Source organism: Sciurus carolinensis, chromosome 5 (assembly GCF_902686445.1).
Source record: "Sciurus carolinensis chromosome 5, mSciCar1.2, whole genome shotgun sequence".
NCBI classification, from domain to species: domain Eukaryota; kingdom Metazoa; phylum Chordata; class Mammalia; order Rodentia; family Sciuridae; genus Sciurus; species Sciurus carolinensis.
The window spans coordinates 81,138,262-81,161,775 of record NC_062217.1 but is presented as its reverse complement, the minus strand read 5'-3'; the positions used below and the strand labels follow the sequence as shown (position 1 = coordinate 81,161,775).

General features: G+C 35.4%; 1 protein-coding gene across 1 annotated transcript in view; it reads right to left on the bottom strand.

Annotated features, from left to right (window-relative positions):
* Nucleotides 1-23,514, bottom strand: part of LOC124985625 (phospholipid-transporting ATPase IB-like) — a 207,097-nt gene that overhangs the window by 116,641 nt on the left and 66,942 nt on the right. Inside the window, exons 21-23 of the mRNA XM_047554330.1 lie at nt 16,612-16,681; nt 7,866-7,950; nt 6,262-6,401 (exon numbers count right to left, since the gene is read on the bottom strand). Of these exons, the coding sequence (XP_047410286.1) occupies nt 6,262-6,401; nt 7,866-7,950; nt 16,612-16,681 (295 nt within the window). The remainder of the gene's footprint in view (nt 1-6,261; nt 6,402-7,865; nt 7,951-16,611; nt 16,682-23,514) is intronic.

Sequence of the window (23,514 nt, the reverse complement as noted above, 5' to 3'; positions counted from 1 at the left end):
GATGAGCCACTGTTTGGGGCATAGATGTTTATGATTGTTATATCTTGCTGATTTATGCTTCCCTTAAGCAGTATGAAATGTCCTTCTTTATCCCTTCTGACTAACATTGGCTTGAAGTCCACATTATCTGAAATGAGGATGGATACTCCAGCTTTTTTGCTGAGTCCATGTGCATGGTATGTTTTTCCCCATCCTTTCACCTTTAGTCTATGGGTATCTCTTTCTATGAGGTGAGTCTCTTGCAGGCAACATATTGTTGGATCTTTCTTTTTAATCCTATCTGCCAGTCTATGTCTTTTGATTGATGAATTCAGGCCATTAACATTCAGGGTTATTATTGAGATATGATTTGTATTCCTGGTCATTTGGTTCATATTTAAAATTTTATTTATTTATTCATTTATTTTTGACACATCTTGGTTCCTCCTTTATTTGACAGTTCCTTTAGGGTAATTCCTCCCTTTGCTGATATTCTTTGTTTTTTATCTCTTCCTCATGAAATATTTTGCTGAGAATGTTCTGTAATGCTGGCTTTCTTTTTGTAAATTCTTTTAGCTTTTGTTTATCATGGAATGATTTTATTTCATCGTCAAATTTGAAGGTAAGTTTTGCTGGGTATAAGATTCTTGGTTGGCATCCATTTTCTTTCAGAGCTTGAAAAATGTTGTTCCAGGCCCTTCTAGCTTTTAGGGTCTGGATTGAAAAAATCTGCTGATATCCGTATTGGCTTCCCCCTGAATGTAATTTGGTTCTTTTCTCTCACAGCCTTTAAAATTCTGTCTTTATTTTGTATGTTAGGTATTTTCATTACAATGTGCCTTGGTGTGGGTCTGTTGTAATTTTGTGTATTTGGAGTCCTATAAGCCTCTTGGACTTGATTTTCCATTTCATTCTTCAGATTTGGGAAATTTTCTGATATTATTTCTTCAAATAGATTGTTCATTCCTTTGGTTTGTTTCTCTAAGCCTTCCTCAATCCCAATAATTCTCAAATTGGCCTTTTCATGATATCCCATAGTTCTTGGAGATTCTGTTCATGATTTCTCACCATCTTCTCTGTTCAACTTTGTTTTCGAGGTTAAATATTTTGTCTTCAATATCTGAAGTTCTGTCTTCCAGGTGTTCTATCCTATTGGTTATGCTTTCTATGGAGTTCTTAATTTGGTTTATTGTTTCCTTCATTTCAAGGATTTCTGTTTGGTTTTTTTTCAATATCTCTAACTCTTTATTGAAATGATCTTTTGCTTCCTGAATTTGCTCCGTTAACTGTCGATTGGTGCGATCATTCAATGCCTGCATTTGCTCTTTCATCTCATCGTTTGCTTCCCTAATCATTTTAATTATGTACATTCTGAACTCCCTTTCTGTCATTTCTTCTGCCATGCTGTCATTGGATTTTATTGATGTAACATCTAGATTTGTTTGGGGCATTTTCTTCCCTTGTTTTCTCATATTGTTCAGGAATCAGTGGATCATTAAGATATTGCAGATTTCCTTTATCAACTTATAATGTCCCTGAAGATTGCTAGTATATCCCCTCTTATCCTTCAGTAGCCTGAAGTCTTGGAGGAAGTTGATAATGCAGAGCTCCATGAAGAAGCTGCCTCTCTAGGTGTGGTCACCACCCTCAGGTGGCGTATATTCCCTGCTAGTGGGCAGAGGTGCCTCCACTTGTTGACCAATGGTCATCCTTTGGGGAACTAGACTGCGCGCTGAGGCAAGGCCTGTTTGTGCCTGTGTCTCTGGTTTTACCGTCCCTGTGGGAAAACCTCCCCCAGCCGGGAAGACTCACTCAGTGGGGACTTCTCGCTGGTCAGTTGCCCTCCTAGAAGTTCCCCTCAATCTACAACTACCGCCTGGGCTGGGCTGTCTTCCTCTGCAACGATCCCAGGGGCCCGGACCTACGTCCTGGGCCTGGGAGCCTCACCCTTCGCAGGCGAGTCTCCTTAGGCTGCCTCTCCCAGAGAATCTGCCCGCAGCCCTGGAAACTTCGCTCCGCCCCTAGTCGTGTCTCTGTGCGGCTCTTCCAGCAAGAAGCCACCTAGCTCCTGGGACCCTACTCTGCACCAATCGCCTGGCTATGAAGCCCCTCCTCTGAGCCACCACCTGGAGCCCCGTACAATAGCTCCGAGACCCAGAGACCCGCCACACACCTCCTCCTCCGGACAGTCGCCCGGTTTCCGACGCAGTCACTAGGAGTCCAAGCAACTCACTTCGGGTCTCCTCCTCCCACCAACCGCCCGTAGCCCTAGGCAGTCACTCCGAGTCCAAGTGACCCGCCCCTGTTCCTCCTCCTCCTCCTTGGGGTAGCCCCCCGGGTGTTCAGGAGCGGTGGCTCCGAGACCAAGTGACCCACCATGCTCCTCCTCCAGGCAGGCCACCGGTGTTCAGGAGCGGTCGCTTTTAGTCCAATCAGCTCACCACTCAGCTCCTCCTCTGGCAACCACCTGTGGCTCTGATGCAGTCACTCCTAGACTAAGCGTCCCACCGCTCTCCTCCTCCAGGCAGGCCACCAGTGCTCTGGAGCAGTTGTTCTGAGTTCAAACAGCTCGCCACGCAGCTCCTCCTCTGGCAACTGCCTGTGGCTCTGATGTAGTCACTCCTAGGTCAAGCAACCCGCCGCGCTCCTCCTCTTCCTCCAGGCAGTCCCCCGGTGTTCAGGAGCGCTCGCTCTGAGTTCAAACAGTTCACCACGCAGCTCCTCCTCTGGCAACCGCCTGTGGCTCTGATGCAGTCACTCCTAGACCAAGCGACCCGCCGGGCTTCTCCTCTTCCTCCGGGCAGTCCCCCGGTGTTCAGGAGCGCCCACTCTGAGTTCAAACAGCTCACCACGCAGCTCCTCCTCAGGCAGCCGCCCGGAGCCCCAGTGGTTGCTCCGAGTCCAAGCGCTGTGCTGAGCCACCTCCTCTACGATGATCCCAGTTGTCCCTGTTTACCGCTCTAGCGGGGGGAGGGGCGTCTCACCGAGCAACTCCACTTCACAAATTCCCTGCGTTCCGGGGCTACCGCCCCAACTGGGACGCCTCCCCAGCGGGAGAGACTCACCCGGCGGCTTTGAGTTGGTCCCAAGTCTCTCACTATCTCCTCTTTTGAATCTTGCGTCCTGGAGCAACATGAAATGCAGCCGCCCTCTAGTCCGCCATCTTGGCCCCTCTCGCCAATTCTCATATGCCATTTGGGAATTATAACTTTAAATGAGAAACTGTTAAATACTATTACAATGCAAATGGATGAAATTGGAGAAAATCATGCTAAGTGAGATAAGCCAATCTCAAAAAACCAAAAGATGAATGATCTCGTTGATAAGCAGATTATGACACTTAATAGGGGGTGGGAGGGGAGCAAGAATGGAGGAAGGAGGGACTGTATAGAGGGAAAAGAGGGGTGGGAGGGGAACGAAAAAATAACAGAATGAATCAAAAACTATTACCTAGGTAAATGTATGATTACACAAATGGTATGAAACAAGATGTATCCCATTTGTTTACAATAAAAATAAATTTAAAAAAATACTTTTTCAATGACTAAAATCCAAAACGCTGACAACAGCAGATATCGACAATGGAGCAACAGGAACTCACATTCATTGGTGATAGATTACAAAATGGTAAAGCCACTTTGGAAAACAATTTGGTGGTTTCTTACAAAACTAAATATAGTCTTATTACATGATCTAGAAATTATACTTCCTAGTATTCACTCAAATGAATTGAAAACATATGCTCCTATAAAACCCTGCACTCAAATGTTTACAGAGCTTTATTCATATTGTCAAAATTTAGAAGCTACCAAGATGTCCTTCAATAGATGAGTGAATAAACTGCTGTATTCATAGAATGAAATATTATTCAGTGCTAAAAAGAAATGAGCTGTCACATCACCAAAAAAGCCATGGGGGATCCTTTGAAGCACATTACTAAGTGAAAGAAGTCTAAAGAGATAAAAAGATCAGAGGTCTCCAGGGGTTCAGGGAGAAGGAAGAACTATAGGTGATACACAGAGGGTTTTTAGGGCAGTGAAATTATTCTGCATGGTATTGACAAGTGGATACATATTATGAATTTTTCAAAACTCATTGTTTTAGTCAGATTTTTTTGCTGCTGTGACTGAAAGATCTAACCAGAACAGTTTTAGGAGAGGAAAAGTTTTTTTGAGGGCTCATGGTTTCAGAGACTTTAGTTCATAGAAGGCTGGCTCCATTTCTTAGTTTTTGAGATTGGCAGAATATCATGGGCAGAAGAGTGTGACAGAGGGAAGCAGCTCACAGGGTGATTAGAAAGCACACAGAGAGAGAGAGACTCCACTCTCCAAATACAAAACATATACCTCATACCCACACCCCCAAAGAATCACTTCCTCTAGCCACACCCCACCTGCCTCCAGTTGCCTTCAGTTAATCCCATTAGAGATTAATTTACTTATTAGGTTAAGGTTATGACCCAATCATTTCTCCTGCAAACCTTCTTGCATTGTCTCACACATGAGCTTTTGGGGGACATCACATCTAAACCATAACAGCCATAGAACTCTACAACACAGAGATTGAACACCAATGTAAACTATGAACTTTAGTAATAATTGATATTGATTCATCAATTATAACAAATGTACCACAATAATGCAATATAAATAGGGAAAATTGATAAGGGAGAAGAAGGAGCATATGTAAATTCTTTACCTTCTGCTCTATTTTTCCTGTAACCTTAAAACTGCTCTAAGAATAAATCTGTTGATTAAAAAACTGTCAAAAGATTTGAATAGCTGGGTGTGGTGGCACACAGCTAATCCCAGTGGCTTGGCAGATTGAGGCAGGAGGATCATGAGTTCAAAGCCAGCTTCAGCAATTTAGGGAGGCGTAAGCAACTCAGTGACCCCTTTCTCTAAATAAAATATTTTTAAAAGGGCTGGGGACATGGCTCAGTGGTTAAGTGTCCCTGGGTTCAATCCCTAGTACCAAAAAAAATTTTTTTAATAGACATTTCTCCAAATATATACAAATAAAGATATGAAAAAATGATCCTTAAAGAAATGCAAATTAAATCCACAATAAGATTTTACTTCATGGCGAGAAATGGTTATAACCAATGACAGAGAATATCAAGTGTTGATGAACATGGAGAAAATGTAAAGCTCATAAATGGGAGTGAGAATGTACAATAGTGTAGTCACTTTGAAAAATAGTCCAGTTACCCTTCAAATGGTTATAAATAGAGTTACCATAAGACCTGGCAATTCTACTCTGAGGTATCTACCAGAAATAATGGAAGTCTGTGTCCATGTTAACGATTACAACTGAGTGCTCATAGCAGAATTATTCATAATATTCACAAGTGAAAACTACCCAAATATCTATAAACATATGAATGGATAAGTAAATTGCATATCCATGCAATGGAATATTATTCAGAACTGAAACTTGCTATGATTTTTTTAAAAAGAGAAAATCCCCTAACCTAAATATGATTGAGTCAAATTTCTCCAGAAATAAAATGCAGAGTTCATGGGGCCAAAGGACAAAAGACTCCAAGCCAAGAAACTAAAATTGACTCAAGACCTGTGAAATCCCTGAGGCCCTAATTGAAGTAAATCCACAATAACCCTGGAAAGAGTCTCTCCAACCCTGGGCACATGACATTCCCCTGGAGAAAAGGAACTACCAGACAATAGAGCTCACAATAAAACTATATTCATTCATACAACAAAATGCCATAGAGTAATCAAAGAAAAGAACATATAAAAATATTCAATGATGTGGAAAAGCATTCCCAATTTATTACATGAAAAATTCATGACAAGGAATATACAAAGAATGTGCCAATATTCAAGGGAAAAACTGGTGTGCATATATGTGTATGTTAAATTTATACAAAATATATCTATATGAACAAAAGGAAGAGACTTATATACCAGAGCTTATTTATTATCCCAACATAGATGATTATTTATTATTCTTGCTTACTTTTCTATAATGAATATGTGTTTCTTTTTAAATAGGAAAAGGTATAAAAAGGATCACAAAATTGAAGTGATTAGCTATGATGCAGAAGAGACAAATATTTTGTAAGACATTTTTTATGAATTTCAGCATAGAATAGGTTTATATTTTTAAAGAAAAAACCTCATACATAATTATATGTATGACATAATTAACTATAAAATATATAACACATTTTAAAAATCACATCAAGATATGAAAACACTGACAAGTGGATTTCTATCATGTATTTATCTTTGCATGCAGAGCACATGTGGGTCACATTACCTTTTCAATAATCTCATAGCATTCCTCCAGTTTTTGAATTCTGTCTTGTAAAACTGCACTAGCTCTTTGATACTTCTCCAACCAATCTTGATACTCTTTCTCAGTTAAATCAGTATAGGCAACACAGAGAGTCCTCAGACCTGCAAGCAAGAATACGATCAGCATCCAGGCACAAGTGGAGCATTAGGAAATAATATTCAGAAGCATTTTAGATGGCCTCACATGGGCCTGCCCAGTTTGCTCCTGGCTCACTTTACTTTCTTTCCTCTGATCCTCCTTACTCACTGTAGCATTCCTGCTGGTCCTTTTACTTCCAGAGTCTTCCACTTTCTCTCCCCTTTACCTAAAGTACCTTCCCTGGAAAGCCACATGGTTCTCCCTTCCTTCCTTCAGTCTCTGCCTAAATCACCCTATAAACAGAGCCCTGCATCATTCCCTACTTCCCTTTTCCTGGTTTTTCTTCATAGAACATAGAATCAGCTAACATTATCTACTTGTAAATTCCTTCAGAACTTGAGCTCCACTATTATCCTTTGAGGCTTAGAACAGTATATGGCACTTAATAGATATTCATTAACTATTTGCTGAATAAATGAATGAATGAACAAAGGTTTAATTTTTTAGTTACTGTCAAATAATCTCCAAAACAACAGAAAATTAATTTAAATCCCACTTTGTGGGCTCTTTTTTTTTTTTAATTTTTAAACCATACTATAATACTTTGCCAAGGCTGACTTGGCATCCATATACTTTAGGATCCCCTACAAAATGACTCTCTACAGAACACAGAAGTGGTTTTCCTGTTGTGTGTTCAATTATAATAGAGCTCCCATATGTTCCTATGTGGCACAGTCTGCCTACAGCACATCCATATTTTAATAGCAATAAAATGTCCAAAGTACAGCTTTGCAAAATACATCCATACTTTCAGAATGGACAAGTGCATGGCTATATGAAGTAGCAGCTTATAAACTAAAAGAACAAAGTTAGCCTCAGTTTGCCAGATATTAATAGATTTACTCTTAAATGATATTTCATCTTGCTCTTCAAAGCCTTTACCAAGTTTTAACTGAATGTTGTCCTTGCTTGAAATTCACTCATGGAATTATGTTTCCTTAAAAGATGATAAGTAACCATCAGAAAGACATTAAGAAAATGACAGAAAAATGTCAATGGGGTTGGCTTTTGAGTTCTATGTAGAAATAATTAACTAAAAAACATATAATGCATACTGGAAAAGCTTGTGTTTTTCTCCCTCTATGGGCCAAGTTACAATTAGTTAAAAGATAACACAGCTTGCAGAAAGAGATAATGATGAGCTAAACATACTGAAATACATAGTAAAAACACACATCTTACTGTTTGCTCATAAACATGAAAGTACTGGAGGGAGAAAAAGGAAATAATAATGGTGTCTTAGGATTCCTTGGAGAAACCATTTACTTTCAAACAAGCAGAAGGCATTATAAAGTCTCACACATAAGTGAGCTCCCTATGCCACCTGTGTGCCCAAAAAGCATCAATGACCTGCATTCAGGTTTTAATCTTAACCTTTAAGAACAGCATTTTCAAAGGTAAGTGGATTCTGAACAACCTTCACTTACCTTCTGTGGCAAAATATTCCAAATGTTTTAACGTATCCTCCACAAACAGAGAATCTTTTGAAAGTCTCTCAAGAATCACTGTATCCTATAAAAAAAGATTCCCTGTGATTAACATCTTATAGAAGATTTTAAGTTAACATTATAATTACTGCTTTATAATTTTATTGCTGAATCTATTAGTGTGAAGGAGTTTAAGCAGCCACAATTCCAGATGAGTTAAGAAATAAGTTTTAAAAAGTGAATCTCTGTTCACTTTGGATAAAATTAAGTCTGACTTAACATGTTGAAGACAGCAAAGCAGGGAAAGTAATGAAAGAAAAATATTGTTGCCTTACAAATCCTCAAATTTATCAAAATTTTTTTAAAATCTAAAAAAAGCACATCTACCAGAAATAATAAGAGTTAAATGCCATGTATGGTTTGAATGCAAACTAGCTTTCTTAACCTATAGAAACAGCCCAACTGGCTCTCTGTTTAACGCACACCCCAAGTGAGCAAAAACCAAGTATAGAGTAATTATCTCAGGTAGAATTTAGTGCTTCACAGATCTTCCCTGTATTGTTCTAAGATTGAGAAAAACAAGAAAAAAAATCTATTTTTATTTACATATTAAAAGAAAAGTCTTAACAAGTAGAAAACAGACCATTAGAAATATGTAACAAAATGGTAAATATTTTATTCATCAATTTACTGAAATGGAAAGACTAAGTGATTAGAAGAATTAATTCCATGGTTGAGAGGGGGAAAGCTGAGGGATGTTAGGTATCAATGGACCAATTAACTTCTGTAGAGCATTTTTCTAGCTATTTAATTATTTTTAAGAGATAATCAACTTTTAAAAAATTAATAACAATGTAGTATGAGGTTTATAACATTTGTGAAATCAAAATGTCAACCACAATAGCATAAAGATTGAAAGGAGACTGAATTATAGTATTGTAAGGTTCTTATATTATAACTGAAGTAATATAATATCAACTGTATGTAAAATATAATGAATTTAAGATGCCTAGTATAAACTAATAATTTTGTTTAAAAGAAGAGAAATTACATTAAAAAATATTCAAGTAATCAAAAAAAGGCAGGAAATGGAATAAGGGGAGAAAATAGATGGGACAGATATGAAATAAATGTCAACATGATAAATTTAAACCTAACTGTATGAAGTACAGTCTAAAAATGATCTCTACACCTCAGTTAAAGGCAGAGAATTTCAGAATGACTCAAAACTACAAGAATGGACTACCTGCTCCCTAAAAGAAACACCCTTTAGACATACTCATATAAATTATTTAAGATGAAAGAAGATATACCATATTAAAACTAATCAAATGTGGGATATATATATTAATATCAAACAGATATATTTCAGAGTAAAAAATATTAAAAAGGATAAAGAATCATTTTACAATTACAAAGAGATCAATTCATCAAAAATAAATAACAATCCTAAATGTTTATGTACCTAATAAGAGCAAATAAAAAACAATTATAGTTGGGGATTTGATTTTCCCCTCTCAACTAACTGATAGAATAAGTAGTCAAAAAGTCATTAAGTGTATAGAAATTCGAACAATACTGCCAACCAACTGTATCTAATCCATAGTTATAAAACACCACATACCAAAACAGCACAATACCTTTTATTTTAAAGTGCAAATGAAGCATTTGACAACATAGACCATAATCTAAGCCATAAAACAACTCTCAATAAAATGTAAAAGATTCAAGTCACACCAAGTATGTTCCATGAATACAATGGAATTAAATTATAAATCAAAGAAATATCTCTAGGAAATTCCTAAATATGTGAAGACAAACATTTCAGCTGGTCATGATAGGACACACATAGTCCCAACAACTTGGGAGTCGGAGGCAGAAGGTCACAAGTTTTGAGACCAGTTTAAACAATTGTGTGAGACCCTCTCTCAAAATAAAATAAAAAAAGATGGGAGTATAGTTCAGTGGTAGAGCACTTGAACAGTATGATACTGGGTTTAAACCTCAGTATCACAAAAATAAAAAGTAAAAACAAAACAAAAAACACTTAAAAATAACCCATAAATATGAATAGGAAAAGAAGAACTCAAATTATCCCTGTTTGCTGATGACGTGATTATATATTTAGAGGAACCTGGAAATTCCACCAGAAAACTTTTAGAACTCATAAGTGAATTCAGTAAAGTAGCAGGTAACAAGATCAATGGTCATAAATCCAATGGATTTTTATACATAAGTGATGAATCTTCAGAAAGAGAAGTTAGGAAAACTACCCCATTCACAATAGCATCGAAAATAAAATAAAATACTTGGGAATCAATCTTACAAAAGAGGTGAAAGACCTCTACAATGAAAACTACAGAACACTGAAGAAAGAAATTCAAGGAAAACCTTAGAAGATGGAAAGATCTCCCATGTTCTTGCATAGGAAGAATTAATATTGTCAAAATGGCCATACTACCAAAAGTGCTATACAGATTCAATGCAATTCCAATTAAAATCCCAATGATGTACCTTACAGAAATAGAGCAAGCAATTATTAAATTCATCTGGAAGAATAAGAAACCCAGAATAGCTAAAGCAATCCTTGGCAGAAAGAGTGAAGCAGGGGGTATGGCAATACCAGAACTTCAACTCTACTACAAAGCAATAGTAACAAAAACGGCATGGTATTGGTACCAAAATAGACAGGTAGATCAATGGTACAGAATAGAGGACATGGACACAAACCCAAATAAATACAATTTTCTCATACTAGACAAAGGTGCCAAAAACATGCAATGGAGAAAAGATAGCCTCTTCAACAAATGGTGCTGGGAAAATTGGAAATCCATATGCAACAGAATGAAACTAAACCCCTATCTCTCACCCTGCACAAAAATCAACTCAAAATGGATCAAGGACCTCAGAATCAGATCAGAGACCCTGCATCTTATAGGAGAAAAAGTAGGTCCAAATCTTCACCTTGTTGGTTTAGGATCAGACTTCCTTAACAGGACTCCCATAGCACAAGAAATAAAAGCAAGGATCAACAACCGGGATAGATTCAAACTAAATAGCTTTCTCTCAGCAAAGGAAACTATCAGTAATGTGAAGAGAGAGCCTACAGAGTGGGAGAATATCTTTGCCACTCATACTTCAGATAGAGCACTAATTTCCAGAATATATAAAGAACTCAAAAAACTCTACATGAAGAATACAAATAATCCAATCAACAAATGGGCTAAGGAAATGAACAGACACTTCACAGAAGAAGATCTACAAGCAATCAACAAACATATGAAAAAATGTTCACCATCTTTAGTAATAAGAGAAATGCAAATCAAAACTACACTAAGATTCCATCTCACCCCAATTAGAATGGCAATTATCAAGAATACAAGCAACAATAGGTGTTGGAGAGGATGTGGGGAAAAAGGTACACTCGTACATTGCTGATGGAGCTGCAAATTAGTGCAACCACTCTGGAAAGCAGTGTGGAGATTCCTTAGAAAACTTGGAATGGACCTACCATTTGACCCAGCTATCCCACTCCTTGGCCTATACCCAAAGGACTTAAAATCAGCATACTACAGAGATACAGCCACATCAATGTTCATTGCTGCTCAATTCACCATAGCCAGATTGTGGAACCAATCTAGATGCCCTTCAGTTGATGAATGGATAAAGAAACTGTGGCATATATATACAATGGAATATTACTCCGCAATGAAGAATGATAAAATTATGGCATTTGCAGGCAAATGGATGAAATTGGAGAATATCATGCTAAGTGAGATAAGCCAATCTCAAAAAACTAAAGGACGAATGATATCGCTGATAAGCAGATGAGGACATATAATGGGGGGTGGGAGGGGTTAGCATTAGGGTTAGGGTTAGGTTTAGGGTTAGGGATAAGGAGTGTGGTAAGAATGAAGGAAAGAAGAACTGTATAGAGGGAAAAGAGGGGTGGGAGGGGTGGGGGGAAGGGAAAAAATAATGAATCAAACATCATTGCCCTATGTAAATGTATGATTACACAAATGGTATGCCTTGACTCCATGTACAAATAGAGAAACAACATGTATCCCATTTGTATACAATAATAATAAAAAAAAATCCAAAAGATGAATGATCTCACTGATAAGCGGATGCTGACACATAAAGGGGGGTGGGAGGGGAGCAAGAATGGAGGAAGGAGGGACTGTACAGAGGGAAAAGAGAGGTGGGAGAGGTGGGGGGAAGGAAAAAAATAATGGAATGAATCAAACAATTACTCTATGTAAATGTATGAATATGCAAATGGTATGCTGTTACTCAATGTACAAATAAAAACAACATGTATCCCATTTGCTTACAATAAAAATAAGTTTAAAAAAAAGTATCAGTGTTTATAGGTATGTCTGCAAGCTCAGTAACCGGAATAAAATAGACCAATTTCTTGAAAGATGCAATCTTTCAAGATTACACAATAAGAAACAGACAATATGAATAGTCCTACATATATTAAAGAAATTTAACCAATAATTAATCTTTCAAAAGAGAAAACACTAGACCCAGATGAATTCACTAGTAAATTCTACCAATACTTAAGTATGAAATGATACAAGTTCTCTTATAATCACTTTCAAAGAATAGAAGCAAAGGGAATACTACCTAACACATTCTATGAGGCCAGACTTGTTGAAGATTCAAATGTCAATTCATGTAATTCATCACACAACAAGCTAATAAAGGAAAAAACCATATGGTATTACCAGATTTTAAAAAAAGCAATCAACAAAATCCAAAACCCATTCATGATAAAAAAAAAAAACTCAGTAAACTCTCAATAGCCACTTTCTCAACTTAATAAAGAATATCTACCAAAAAAAAAAAAACCATAGCTAACATCATACTTAATAGTAAGAAATTAAAAACTTTCTAAGATTAGGAAAAAAGCAACAATGTCACCTCTCATCACTTTTTTTCAACATGTACTTTTTTTCAACCCAATAAGACAAGAAAAGGAAATAAAAGATATACAGATTGGGAAAGAAGAAATAAAACTCTCTTTGTTCATAGATGACATGATTTTTACATAGAAAATCAATAAGAATTTATAAAGTAACTCCTAGAACCAATAAGCCATTATACCAAGGTTGAAGGACACTAAGTTAACACACAATTCAATTGTTTTTCTGTACACCAGCAGTAAACTAGTAGAATTGGAAATTGAAAACACAATGTCATTTCCATTAATACTGCCAAAAGTGGAATATTCAAGTATAGACCTAACAAAATATGTACAAGGTATATATAAGGAAAACTACAAAACTCTGATTAAAGAAGTAAAAACTAAATAAATGCAGAGATAGTCTATAATCCTGAATAGAAAGTCCCAATATTTTCAAAATGTTAGTTCTTCCCAAATTGATATACAGATTCAATACAATCTCAACTTAAATTCCAGCAAGTGATATTGTGCATATCAATAAATGCTCTCTGACGTTTATATGAAATCACAAAAGTCCCAGAGAAGCCAATATAATATTAAAAGAGAAGAAAGTTAGAAGACTGACACTACTCAAGACTACTATAAAGCAACTATAATTGAGACAATGTATTGCAGACAGCATAGCAAATAAGTTAATGAAACAGAATAGAAAGTTCAGAAATAGATTACATGAATGCATGAAAAGATCAGTCAACTGATATTTGACAAAGTAGTAATGGCAACACAATGGAACAAAGAGAGTCTATACAACAAATGGTGCTAGAAAAACTAGACATGCACATATGAAAAAAGTGAATTTACACAGACCTTTCACAAAAATTATCTCAAAATGTGCCACAGACCTGAATGTAGAATGCAAAACTATAAAATTTACATTAGATAACAAAAGAGGAAACTAAGATAACCTTAGGTATGGTGATGATTTTTTTAGACACATGACCACCATAAGGGTGACCTGTGGAAGACAAAATTTTATAAGCTGGACAGTATTAAAATTAAGAACTGCTCTGTGGAAGACAATGTCAATAGTATGAGAAGACAAGCCACAAATCAGAAGAAATATTTACAGAAGAAACGTCTAATGAAGGACTATTATCCAAAATAAACCAAGAGCTCTTAAAACTCAACAATAAGAATCCAAACAACGCAATTTGAAATGGGCAAAAAATAAAAAACCTGATCAGACACTTCACCTAAGAAGATGTACACATGGCAAAATAGATGCTTACCATAATCTGTCATAATTAAGCTTAAAACAATGATATACTATTATGCACCAATTAAAATGGACAAAATTCATTGCCTGCATTGGGAAAAGTAAATGCCGACTAGGATGTGGAGAAATTAACACTGAGTGCTTTTATAAATGCAAAATGGTACAGGCACTTTGGAAAATAGTTTGGCTTTTTTTTTTTTAATGAAACAAAACAAACTCTTACCATATGACTCAGCAATCATGCTTTCTAATATTTACCCAAAGGAGCTTAAAAATGTCTGCACAAAAACCTGCACATGGATCTTTTTTTTTTTTTTTTTTTTTTTTTTTTTTATTTTGGTGCTGGGGTTTGAACCCATGGCCTTGTGCTTGTAAGGTGAACACTCTACCAACTGAGCTATCTCCCCAACCCATGCACATGTATTTTTATAGCAACTTTATTCCTAATTGCCAAAGCTTGGAAGCACCCGATATTTCATTTGGTAAAAATATAAATGTGATACATGCAGATAATGGAAACTTAATAATAAGTACTAAAACGAAACAAGCTATAAAGTCATGAAAAGATATGAGGAACCCTAAATGCATGTTATTAAGTGAAAGAAGCCAATATGAAAAGGTCACATACTGTGTGATCCCAAGTGTAACATTCTAGAAAAGGTTTATTGATGAAGATAGTAAAACAAATCAGTGCCTGTCAGAGAATGGGAAGAAGGGAGAGAAAGGATGAGTGGGTGAAGTATAAAACATTTTTAGGGCATTGAAAAGATTATATATGATACTATAATGGTTGAATACATGTCATTCTACAGTTGTAAATCCATAAGACATATGACGTTAGGAGTGAACCCTAAACTGGGCATGATGGGATGCACCTGTAGTCCCAGCTACTAAAAGGGGAGGCTGAGGCAGGAGGATTGCTTGAGTTCAGAGGTTTGAGGACAGCTTGAACAACATGGTGAGGTTCCATCTCAAAAGTAAAGAAAGATGAAACAATATAAACTATAGACTTTGGGAGATTATGAGTTGATGTGGGTTCATCAATTGTAACAAATATGGCACTCTAGAGGGGGTTGTTAATAATGGGGGAGGCTATGCATGTGTGGGAGGAGTAATCTACATGAAATCTCTGTACCTTCCTCTCAACTTTCCTATGAAACTAAAACTGCTCTAAAAATTTGTTGTCTTTTTTTTAAACCAGGGAAGTTCAAATATTTAAGACTTTTCATCAAAGAAATAAATGACTGGTATGCAAGAAAGAATTAATATATTAGGTTGGAGACTGCTATCCTTAGAAAGACCTTCTTATGAGGTTGACCCTCAGCTGGTATGCAATTAACTAAACTGATATAAACTTTCCCTTTGTGACTCCGGGGGAATGGATTCCTCCAGATTCCACCTATGTCTTTTCCCTTAAGATCTGTCTATGATTCCTTCATGTGTTAATATCATAAATATTAGCTATGAGGAAAACTATATGATGAGTCCCATGATTCCTGCTAGTAAATCTCCATATGGATGGTCTTGGAGACCCCCAAAACAGATGGCAAATAAATACAAGAAAAGAAGCTCACTATCATATCACAGTATGCACAAAATAAAAGCCACAATGAAATAAACAATTACAAATAAAAAAAGGTTAAAATTTAAAAGACAAACCACACAAAGTGTTGACAAGGATTGCTGATAAGAATATAAGAACCATAGTTTGGTTAAACATACGTGTGCCATGTGATCCAGTCATTTTACTCCTAGGTATATAGACAATAAAAATGAAACCAATGTACAGAAAAATACTTGCACTCATAGGACTCTTATTTGTAGTAGCCAAAAACTGCAAGCAAAATATCCACCAACAGGTCAATGGATAAGCAGACTCTGATACAGCTATGAAATGAAAATACCACTCAGCAGTGCAAAGAAGTGAACTACTGGTACAAACTACAATGTGGATGAATCTCAGAATGATTAGGAGTGCAAGAATCCCAACAAAAAGTCACATATACACCCTCACTTATGTAATGTTTTAGTGAATATAAACAAATATATAGTGACAGAAAGCAAATCAGCATCAAAACTTAACAATTTGTGCACTTAAAATATATAGTTTATTTTACTTCAATAAACTTTAATCATACCTCAGTAAAGTTACATGGTGATAAGTAAGCATATAAGCACTTTAAAAAAAAAAGGTTTATAAAGGTTAAAAGAAATTCATGAGATCCACCAAACCCAGAGATGAAACTGGGATCAAAATTCCTATGATAAAATCTTGGCATGAACACTCTTATCATCAGTTCTCAATGAAACAAACAAGTGAGAGAAAACATCTCACTGACATTAAAGCTTAACAAGTATTCTGGTGTGGGACTCTAGGGAAAGTTCTTTGGCTACCATGCAATAAAGTTTCAGTCTTGGATAATGCTGTTGACAACCAATGGCAACAGGAGAGAGAAAGCACCATTAAAGATATTGTTAAGTTGTGAACAACTTTATACAAGTTGGTGCAGTAGGGAGAGAAAGAGTTCATGTGAATCATGAATTCCAACACTTACCGCCCCTTTACAGTATAGGCGAAGATGTCCCGCAGGAGTTCGGACAATTATCGACATCCTTTTTCTATTGCTAAAACAATACAAAAATTACCATTATTTTCTTTAGTACATGACACAACTAAAGTCAAAAGAATTCCAATAAAGACCCCAGCTGACAATTAATGAAAAAGTCAACATTTTTGTTCAATTGCTAGTCTCCATGTCCTCTACTTTACCTAGTTCCTAAACTAGGATCCTAGTTATGAATCTCTCCATCCTTCTACTACTACTGTTTCTCAGTTACTATCCTTTTCTAACATGGAAATTCACATATATAATGTATATATCACATGTGTATCATTTATATCATATAAAATGATTTAATATATATGTGTATAATACACGTAGACTTTATCATGTAATTTTTATTACATATATTACAATAAATGTTATGAAGTTACTATGTATCTATTAATATTTATACAGTATATCAAAGATACAAAATATGTACATATATTATAAAATATATTTTGTGTTATATATACATGTTATATATTATATGTTAATTTCTAATATTATGTAAATGTAAGTACCTAATATGATGTGATCATTAAAAAACTGATGAAGGCAGCAAAGGAAATAACATGAAGAGAGAGCCTATGGAATGTGAGAAAATATTTGCCACCTGCACCTCAGATAGAGCATTAATCTCCAGGATATAGAAAGAACTAAAAAAACTTAACACCAAAAAAGCAGATAACTCAATCAAAAAATGGGTAAAGGAACTGAATAGACACTTTGCAGAAGAAAAATTACAGTTGGTCAACAAATTTATTAAAATCAGTTCAATATCTCTAGCAATTAGAATGTAAATTGAAACTATACTGAGATTTCATCTCACTCTAGTTAGAATGGCAATTATCAAGAATAACAAGTAACAATAAATGTTGGCAAGGACATGGGGAAAAGGTACACTCATACATTGCTGGTGGTACTGCAAATTGGTACAATTTACTCTGGAAAGCAGTATGGAGATTCCTCAGAAAACTTGGAATGGAACCACCATTTGACCCAGTTTTCCCACTCCAAGGTTTATACCCAAAGGACTTAAAATCAGCATGCTACAGTGACACAGCCACATTGATGTTTATAGCAGCTCAATTCACAATAACTAAGCTATGGAACCAAACTAGATGCCCTTCAACAAATGAATGAATAAAGAAAATGTGGTACATACACACAATGGAATATTACTCAGGCTTAAAGAAGAATGAAATTATGGTATTTGCTGGTAAATGATGGAACTGGAAATTATCATGCTAAGTGAAATAAGTCAATCCAAAAAAAAAAAAAAAAAAGGCCTAATGTTCTCTCTAGTATGAGGATGCTGAATCACAATAGGTCTTGGGGGGAGAAGTAGATAATCACCAGATTGGAATGGGGAGAAGGAAGGGGGATGGGGGGATGGGAATGGGAAAGAGTAGAATGAATGGAACGTAACATTCCTATGTTCATATATGAATACATAAACAGTGTAACTCCATATCATGTATGACCACAACAATGGGAAGTTATACTCCATGTAGGTATGATATGTCAAAACATATTCTACTGTCAAGTATAACTAAAAAGAACACATAAAATTTTTTAAAAAAACTGATGAGGGAAGAAGAAAGCTGCCCTGGGCTTCATGTATTATTCAATCCTCACAACTCTTTCAAGTAGATCTTCCTGTCCCCATTTTGCTGCCCTACCCTGTCAACTTGTAGTCTCTGGCTACTAACAGGGCCACTACAAGTTCACAGGGTAGATACTCTGCTGTTGAACTAAACTCAACCAAAAGATGATGCATCTTGCTTTATGCACAAATTAAAGAAAGTCAATCTTCAGCTATATTTTAATACACAGAAAAGAAGAGACAAAAACCCAACTAACAACCAGGACTCAAGTAGAAATAGATAGGGCTAGGCCCCCTGATCCCACCTGTGGTCATTCACTACTACAAAAAAATGGAGAATTAACATAAAGGCTGTGGATACCATACCTACAAGGGAATCTCAATCTGGATCACTCTAGCAAGTGAAGACTGAGCCCTAAAAAGGCTCACACATAAGAGCTGAAGAGAAATATCTCCTATCAGATGCATAAAACACAACACAGAAATATAAGAAATATGACAAAAACGAGGTAACATGATATCTTAAGTTCATAATTCACCAGGAATGACTCCAAAGATGTTGAACTAGATTAAATATCAGATAAATAATTCAAAAAATCATTATAAAAATGATCAATGGATTCCAAGAGACCACAAAAACAACTGAATGAATTAAGGAAGTTAGTGTAGGATATGAATGAGAAATTCCATAAGAAGATAGAAATATTGAAAAAAAACAAATAAACAGAAATCTTGGAAATTAAAGATGAAATAAATCAAATAAAATGTTAAGCTGAAAGTCTCTAATAGAGTAGCCCACGCTGAAGACAGAATCTCAGAGTAGGAAGATGAAATGACCAACCTTAAACATTCAGAGAGCATTAAAGAAAAGAAAATAAGTAACCATAATCAGAATATACAAGAAATCTGGGTAGACATTAAAATACCAAAATTAAGAATTATTGAAATTGAGGAGTGTGATATGCATTCTAAAGGAACTGATAACCTTTTCAGGGAAATAATAACAGAAAATTTTCCAAAGCTTGAGAATGAGATGGACATCCAGATACAGGCTGCATTCAGAATCCCAAATAAACAAACAAACAAAAAAAAGTCTCCATGGCACATTATAATTGAATACCTAAATTTAAAAAACAAGGAAAAATTTTTTAAAACCTTCAGAGAAAAACATCAGGTCACATTTAGAAGAAAGCCTATCAGAATCACTTCTGATTTCCCAGCACAACTCTATAAACCAGAAGGACTTGGAATGATGTGTTCCAAGTCCTGAAAGAAAATAATTGTCACCTATGACTGCAATATCCAGCAAAGCCGCACTTTAAAATCAAATAAGAAATAAAACCCTTCCAAGATGAGCAGAAACTAAAAGAATTCATGACAACTGAACCAGCACTACAAAACTTACTTATTGAAATACTCCACACAGAAGAAATAAAATACAAACCTCAGAGTTCATAAAAGAAAAAACTTCTCATTTTAAGAGTAGTTAAGTAAATGATAAACAAAACCAAATTAAATATTATGAATAAATCAAAATGGCAGGAATTAATAAACATTTCTTGGTAATAACATTGAATATAAATGGTCTCAACTCTCCAATTAAAAGACATAGACTGATGGAATGGATTAAAAAAGCAATCCCCAACAATATGTTGTTTGCAAGAGATTCACCTTATAGGCAAAGACAGCTACATCATGAAAGTGAAAAGATGGAAATTGATGTCATGCAAATGGAGTCCCAAAATAAGCAGGAGTAGCTACTCTCATATCTAACAAAGCAGACTTCAAAACAAAATTAATCAGAAGAAACAAAGAAGGTCACTTCATACTGGTAAAGAGAAAAATGAAAGAAGATATCACAATAATAAATATTTATGCCCCAAATATGTGTGCAACTAATTACATAAAAGAGACACTACTCAAATTGAAGCCTCATGCCCCAGTACACAACACACTTCTCTCATCATTAAATAGATCATCCAGGCATAAAATCAGTAAAGACTCTTTGGACCTTAAAAATATTATAAATCAAAAGCACTTAATAGATAACTATAGAATATTTCATCCAACAGTTAAATATATTCTTCTCAGTGATTCATGGAATCTTCTCCAAAACAGACCACATTTTAGAACACAAAGCAACTCTTAAAAAAAAAAAATATATATATATATATATACATACATATATATTGTTTTAGTTGTAGGTGGACATGGTACCTTTTATTTTATTTTTATGTGGTACTGAGAATCAAACCCAGGGCCTCACATGTGCTAGGTGAGCACATTACCACTGAGCCACAACCCCAACCCCACAAAGTGACTCTTAGTAAATACAAAATAATGATATCATCAATTATACCTTATCAGATCATAATGGAACGAAATTAGAAATCAACATGACACAACTCTACAGAAACTATATAAATACTTGGAAACTGAACAATACACTTATAAATGATGAATGGGTGATGGAAGAAATCAAAAGAGAAATATAAAAATTCTTAGATTCAAATGATAACAGTGATACAAACTCTGGGACAGTATGAAGGCAGATCTAAGAGGACAGTTTATACCTGTGTGTTCCTACATAAGAAAATCAGAAAGATCCCAAGTGAACAACCTAATGATATATCTCAAGGTCCTAGAAAAAAAGATTAAATCAATTCCAAAACCAGAAGGAAGAAGGAAATAATTAAGATCAGAGCTTAAATCTATCAAATTGAAAATAAAAATATACAAAAGACCAATGAAACAGTTGGTTCTTTAAAAAGATAAACAAGATTGATAAGCCTGCAACCACACTAAACAAAAGAAAAAGAGAAAAAATCAAACTAATAAAATAAGAGATGAAAAAGGAGAGATCACCACAGACATCACAGAATCCAGTGGATCATTAGGAACTATTTTGAATATTTATTCTCCAATAAACTGGAAAACCTGTAATAAATGGAAACATTTCTAGACAAATATCAATCTACAAAAACTGAATCAAGATGACATAAAGAAACCAACAGCCAGATGCAGTAGTACACGCCTATAATTCCAGCAGCTTGGGAGGCTGAGGCAGGAGGATCACAAGTTCAAAGCTAGACTCAGCAAAAACGAGGTGCTAAGCAACTCAGTGAGACCCTGTCTCTAAATAAAATACAAAATAGAGCTGGAAAGGTGGCTCAGTGGTTGAGTGCCCCTGAGTTCAATCCCCAGTATTGTAAAAAAAAAAAAAAAAAAAAGAAAAGAAAAAGAAAAAGAAAAGAAACCAACATTAGCAATGAAATAGAAGCAGTAATGTAAAGCGTTCCAACAAATAAAGGTCTTGGACCAGATGGATTCTCAGCTAAATTCTATCAGACCTTCATAGAAGAACTACCAGTACTCCTCAAATTATTCACTGAAATAGAAAGGGATGAAACACTTCCAAATTCATTCTATAAAGCCAGTATCACACTCATACCAAAATCAGATAAGGACACAAGAAAAGAAAACTACAGTCCAATATCCCTGAAGTATTAAGATGCAAAAATACTTAACAAAATATTAGCAAATCATGTTCAACAACATATTAAGAAGATTTTGCACCACAACCAAGTTGATTTTATTCCAGAGATGTAAGAATGGTTTAATATATGCAAATCAATAAATGTAATTTATCATATAAATAGAATTAAGGACAAAAATTATATAATTATTTCAATAGATGAACAGAAGCATCTATTGATGCTTTAAAAAAAATCATGATTCAAAAAAAATACCCTGAAAAATCTAGGGATAAAAGGAACCTATCTCGACATCATAAAGGCTGTATGTGAAAAACACAAAGCAAACCTCATGGTAAATGGGGAAAAACTGAGAGCATTTTCTTCAAAATCTGGCACAAGGAAAGGATGCCCAATCTCATCACTCCTATTTAATATGGTGCTGGAAATTATAGCCAGAGCAATTAGGCAAGAGAAGGAAATAAAAGGAATAAAAATAGGAAAGGAAGAAGTCACATCATCACTATTTGCAGATGATATGATCCTATACCTAGAAGATTAAAAAAACTCCACCAAAAGACTGCTAGATCTAATAAACAATTTTGGCAAAGTAGCAGGTTACAAAATGAACATTAAAAAATCAATAGCTTTCCTATATACCAGCAACAAATCTGCTGATTAAAAATCAGGAAAACAATTCCATTTATAATAACCTCAAGAAAACCCCTGAGGAATAAATCTAAAACTTCCTCAGAAGATGGAAAGATCACCCATGTTCATGGTAGACAAAATCAATATCATTAAAATGACCAAACTACTAAGGCAATAGGCAGATTCAATGTAGTCCTATAAAAATGCCAATAACATGACTTACAAACTAGAAAAATAGTTCTAAAATTTGTTTGGAAGAATAAAATGCAAAAATAGCCAAAGCAATTCTAATTCAAAAGAAAAATAAATACTGTAGGTGTCAGAATATCTGACCTCAAATTATACTACAGACCTATAGTAACAAAAACTGCCTGGTACTGGCATAACAGACTCATATAGACTAATGCTACAGAATAGAAGACATAGAGACAGACCCAGATGTCTAAAATCATCTGACAAAAACACACTGGAGACAAGACAGCGTTTTTAACATTTAAATGATGCTGGGAAATATGGTTATACATATGTAGAAGAATGAAACTATACCCTTATCTCTCATGCTCCACAAAAACCAACTCAAAATGGATGAAAGATCAAGAAGTTAAGCCAGAAACTATTCACTTCCTAGAAGAAACATAGGATCAACATTCCAGCATATAGGCAAAGGCAAAAACTTTCTCAGTAGGACCCCTAGAGCTCAGGAAATAATGCCAACAGTTAATAAATGAGATGGCATCAAATTTAAAAGTTGATGCACAGCAAAGGAAACAATTAAGAATGTGAAGAGAGAAGCTACAGAATGGGAGAAAATCTTTGCTAGCTACTCTTCTAACAGAGAAGTAATATCTACAATATATAAAGAATTCAAAAAACTTGGGGCTGGGGTTGTGGCTCAGTGGCAGAACACTTGCCTAATATGTGTGAGGCACTGGGTTTGATCCTCAGCACCACAGAAAAATAAAAATAAATAAATAAAATAAAGGTATTGTGTCAAAAAAAAAAGAATTCAAAAAACAATAGTCAGAATGGCAATGATCAAGAACACAAACAACAATAAATGCTGGCGAGGTTGTGGGAAGAAAGGAACACTTGCACATTTTGATGGGATTGCAGACTAGTCCA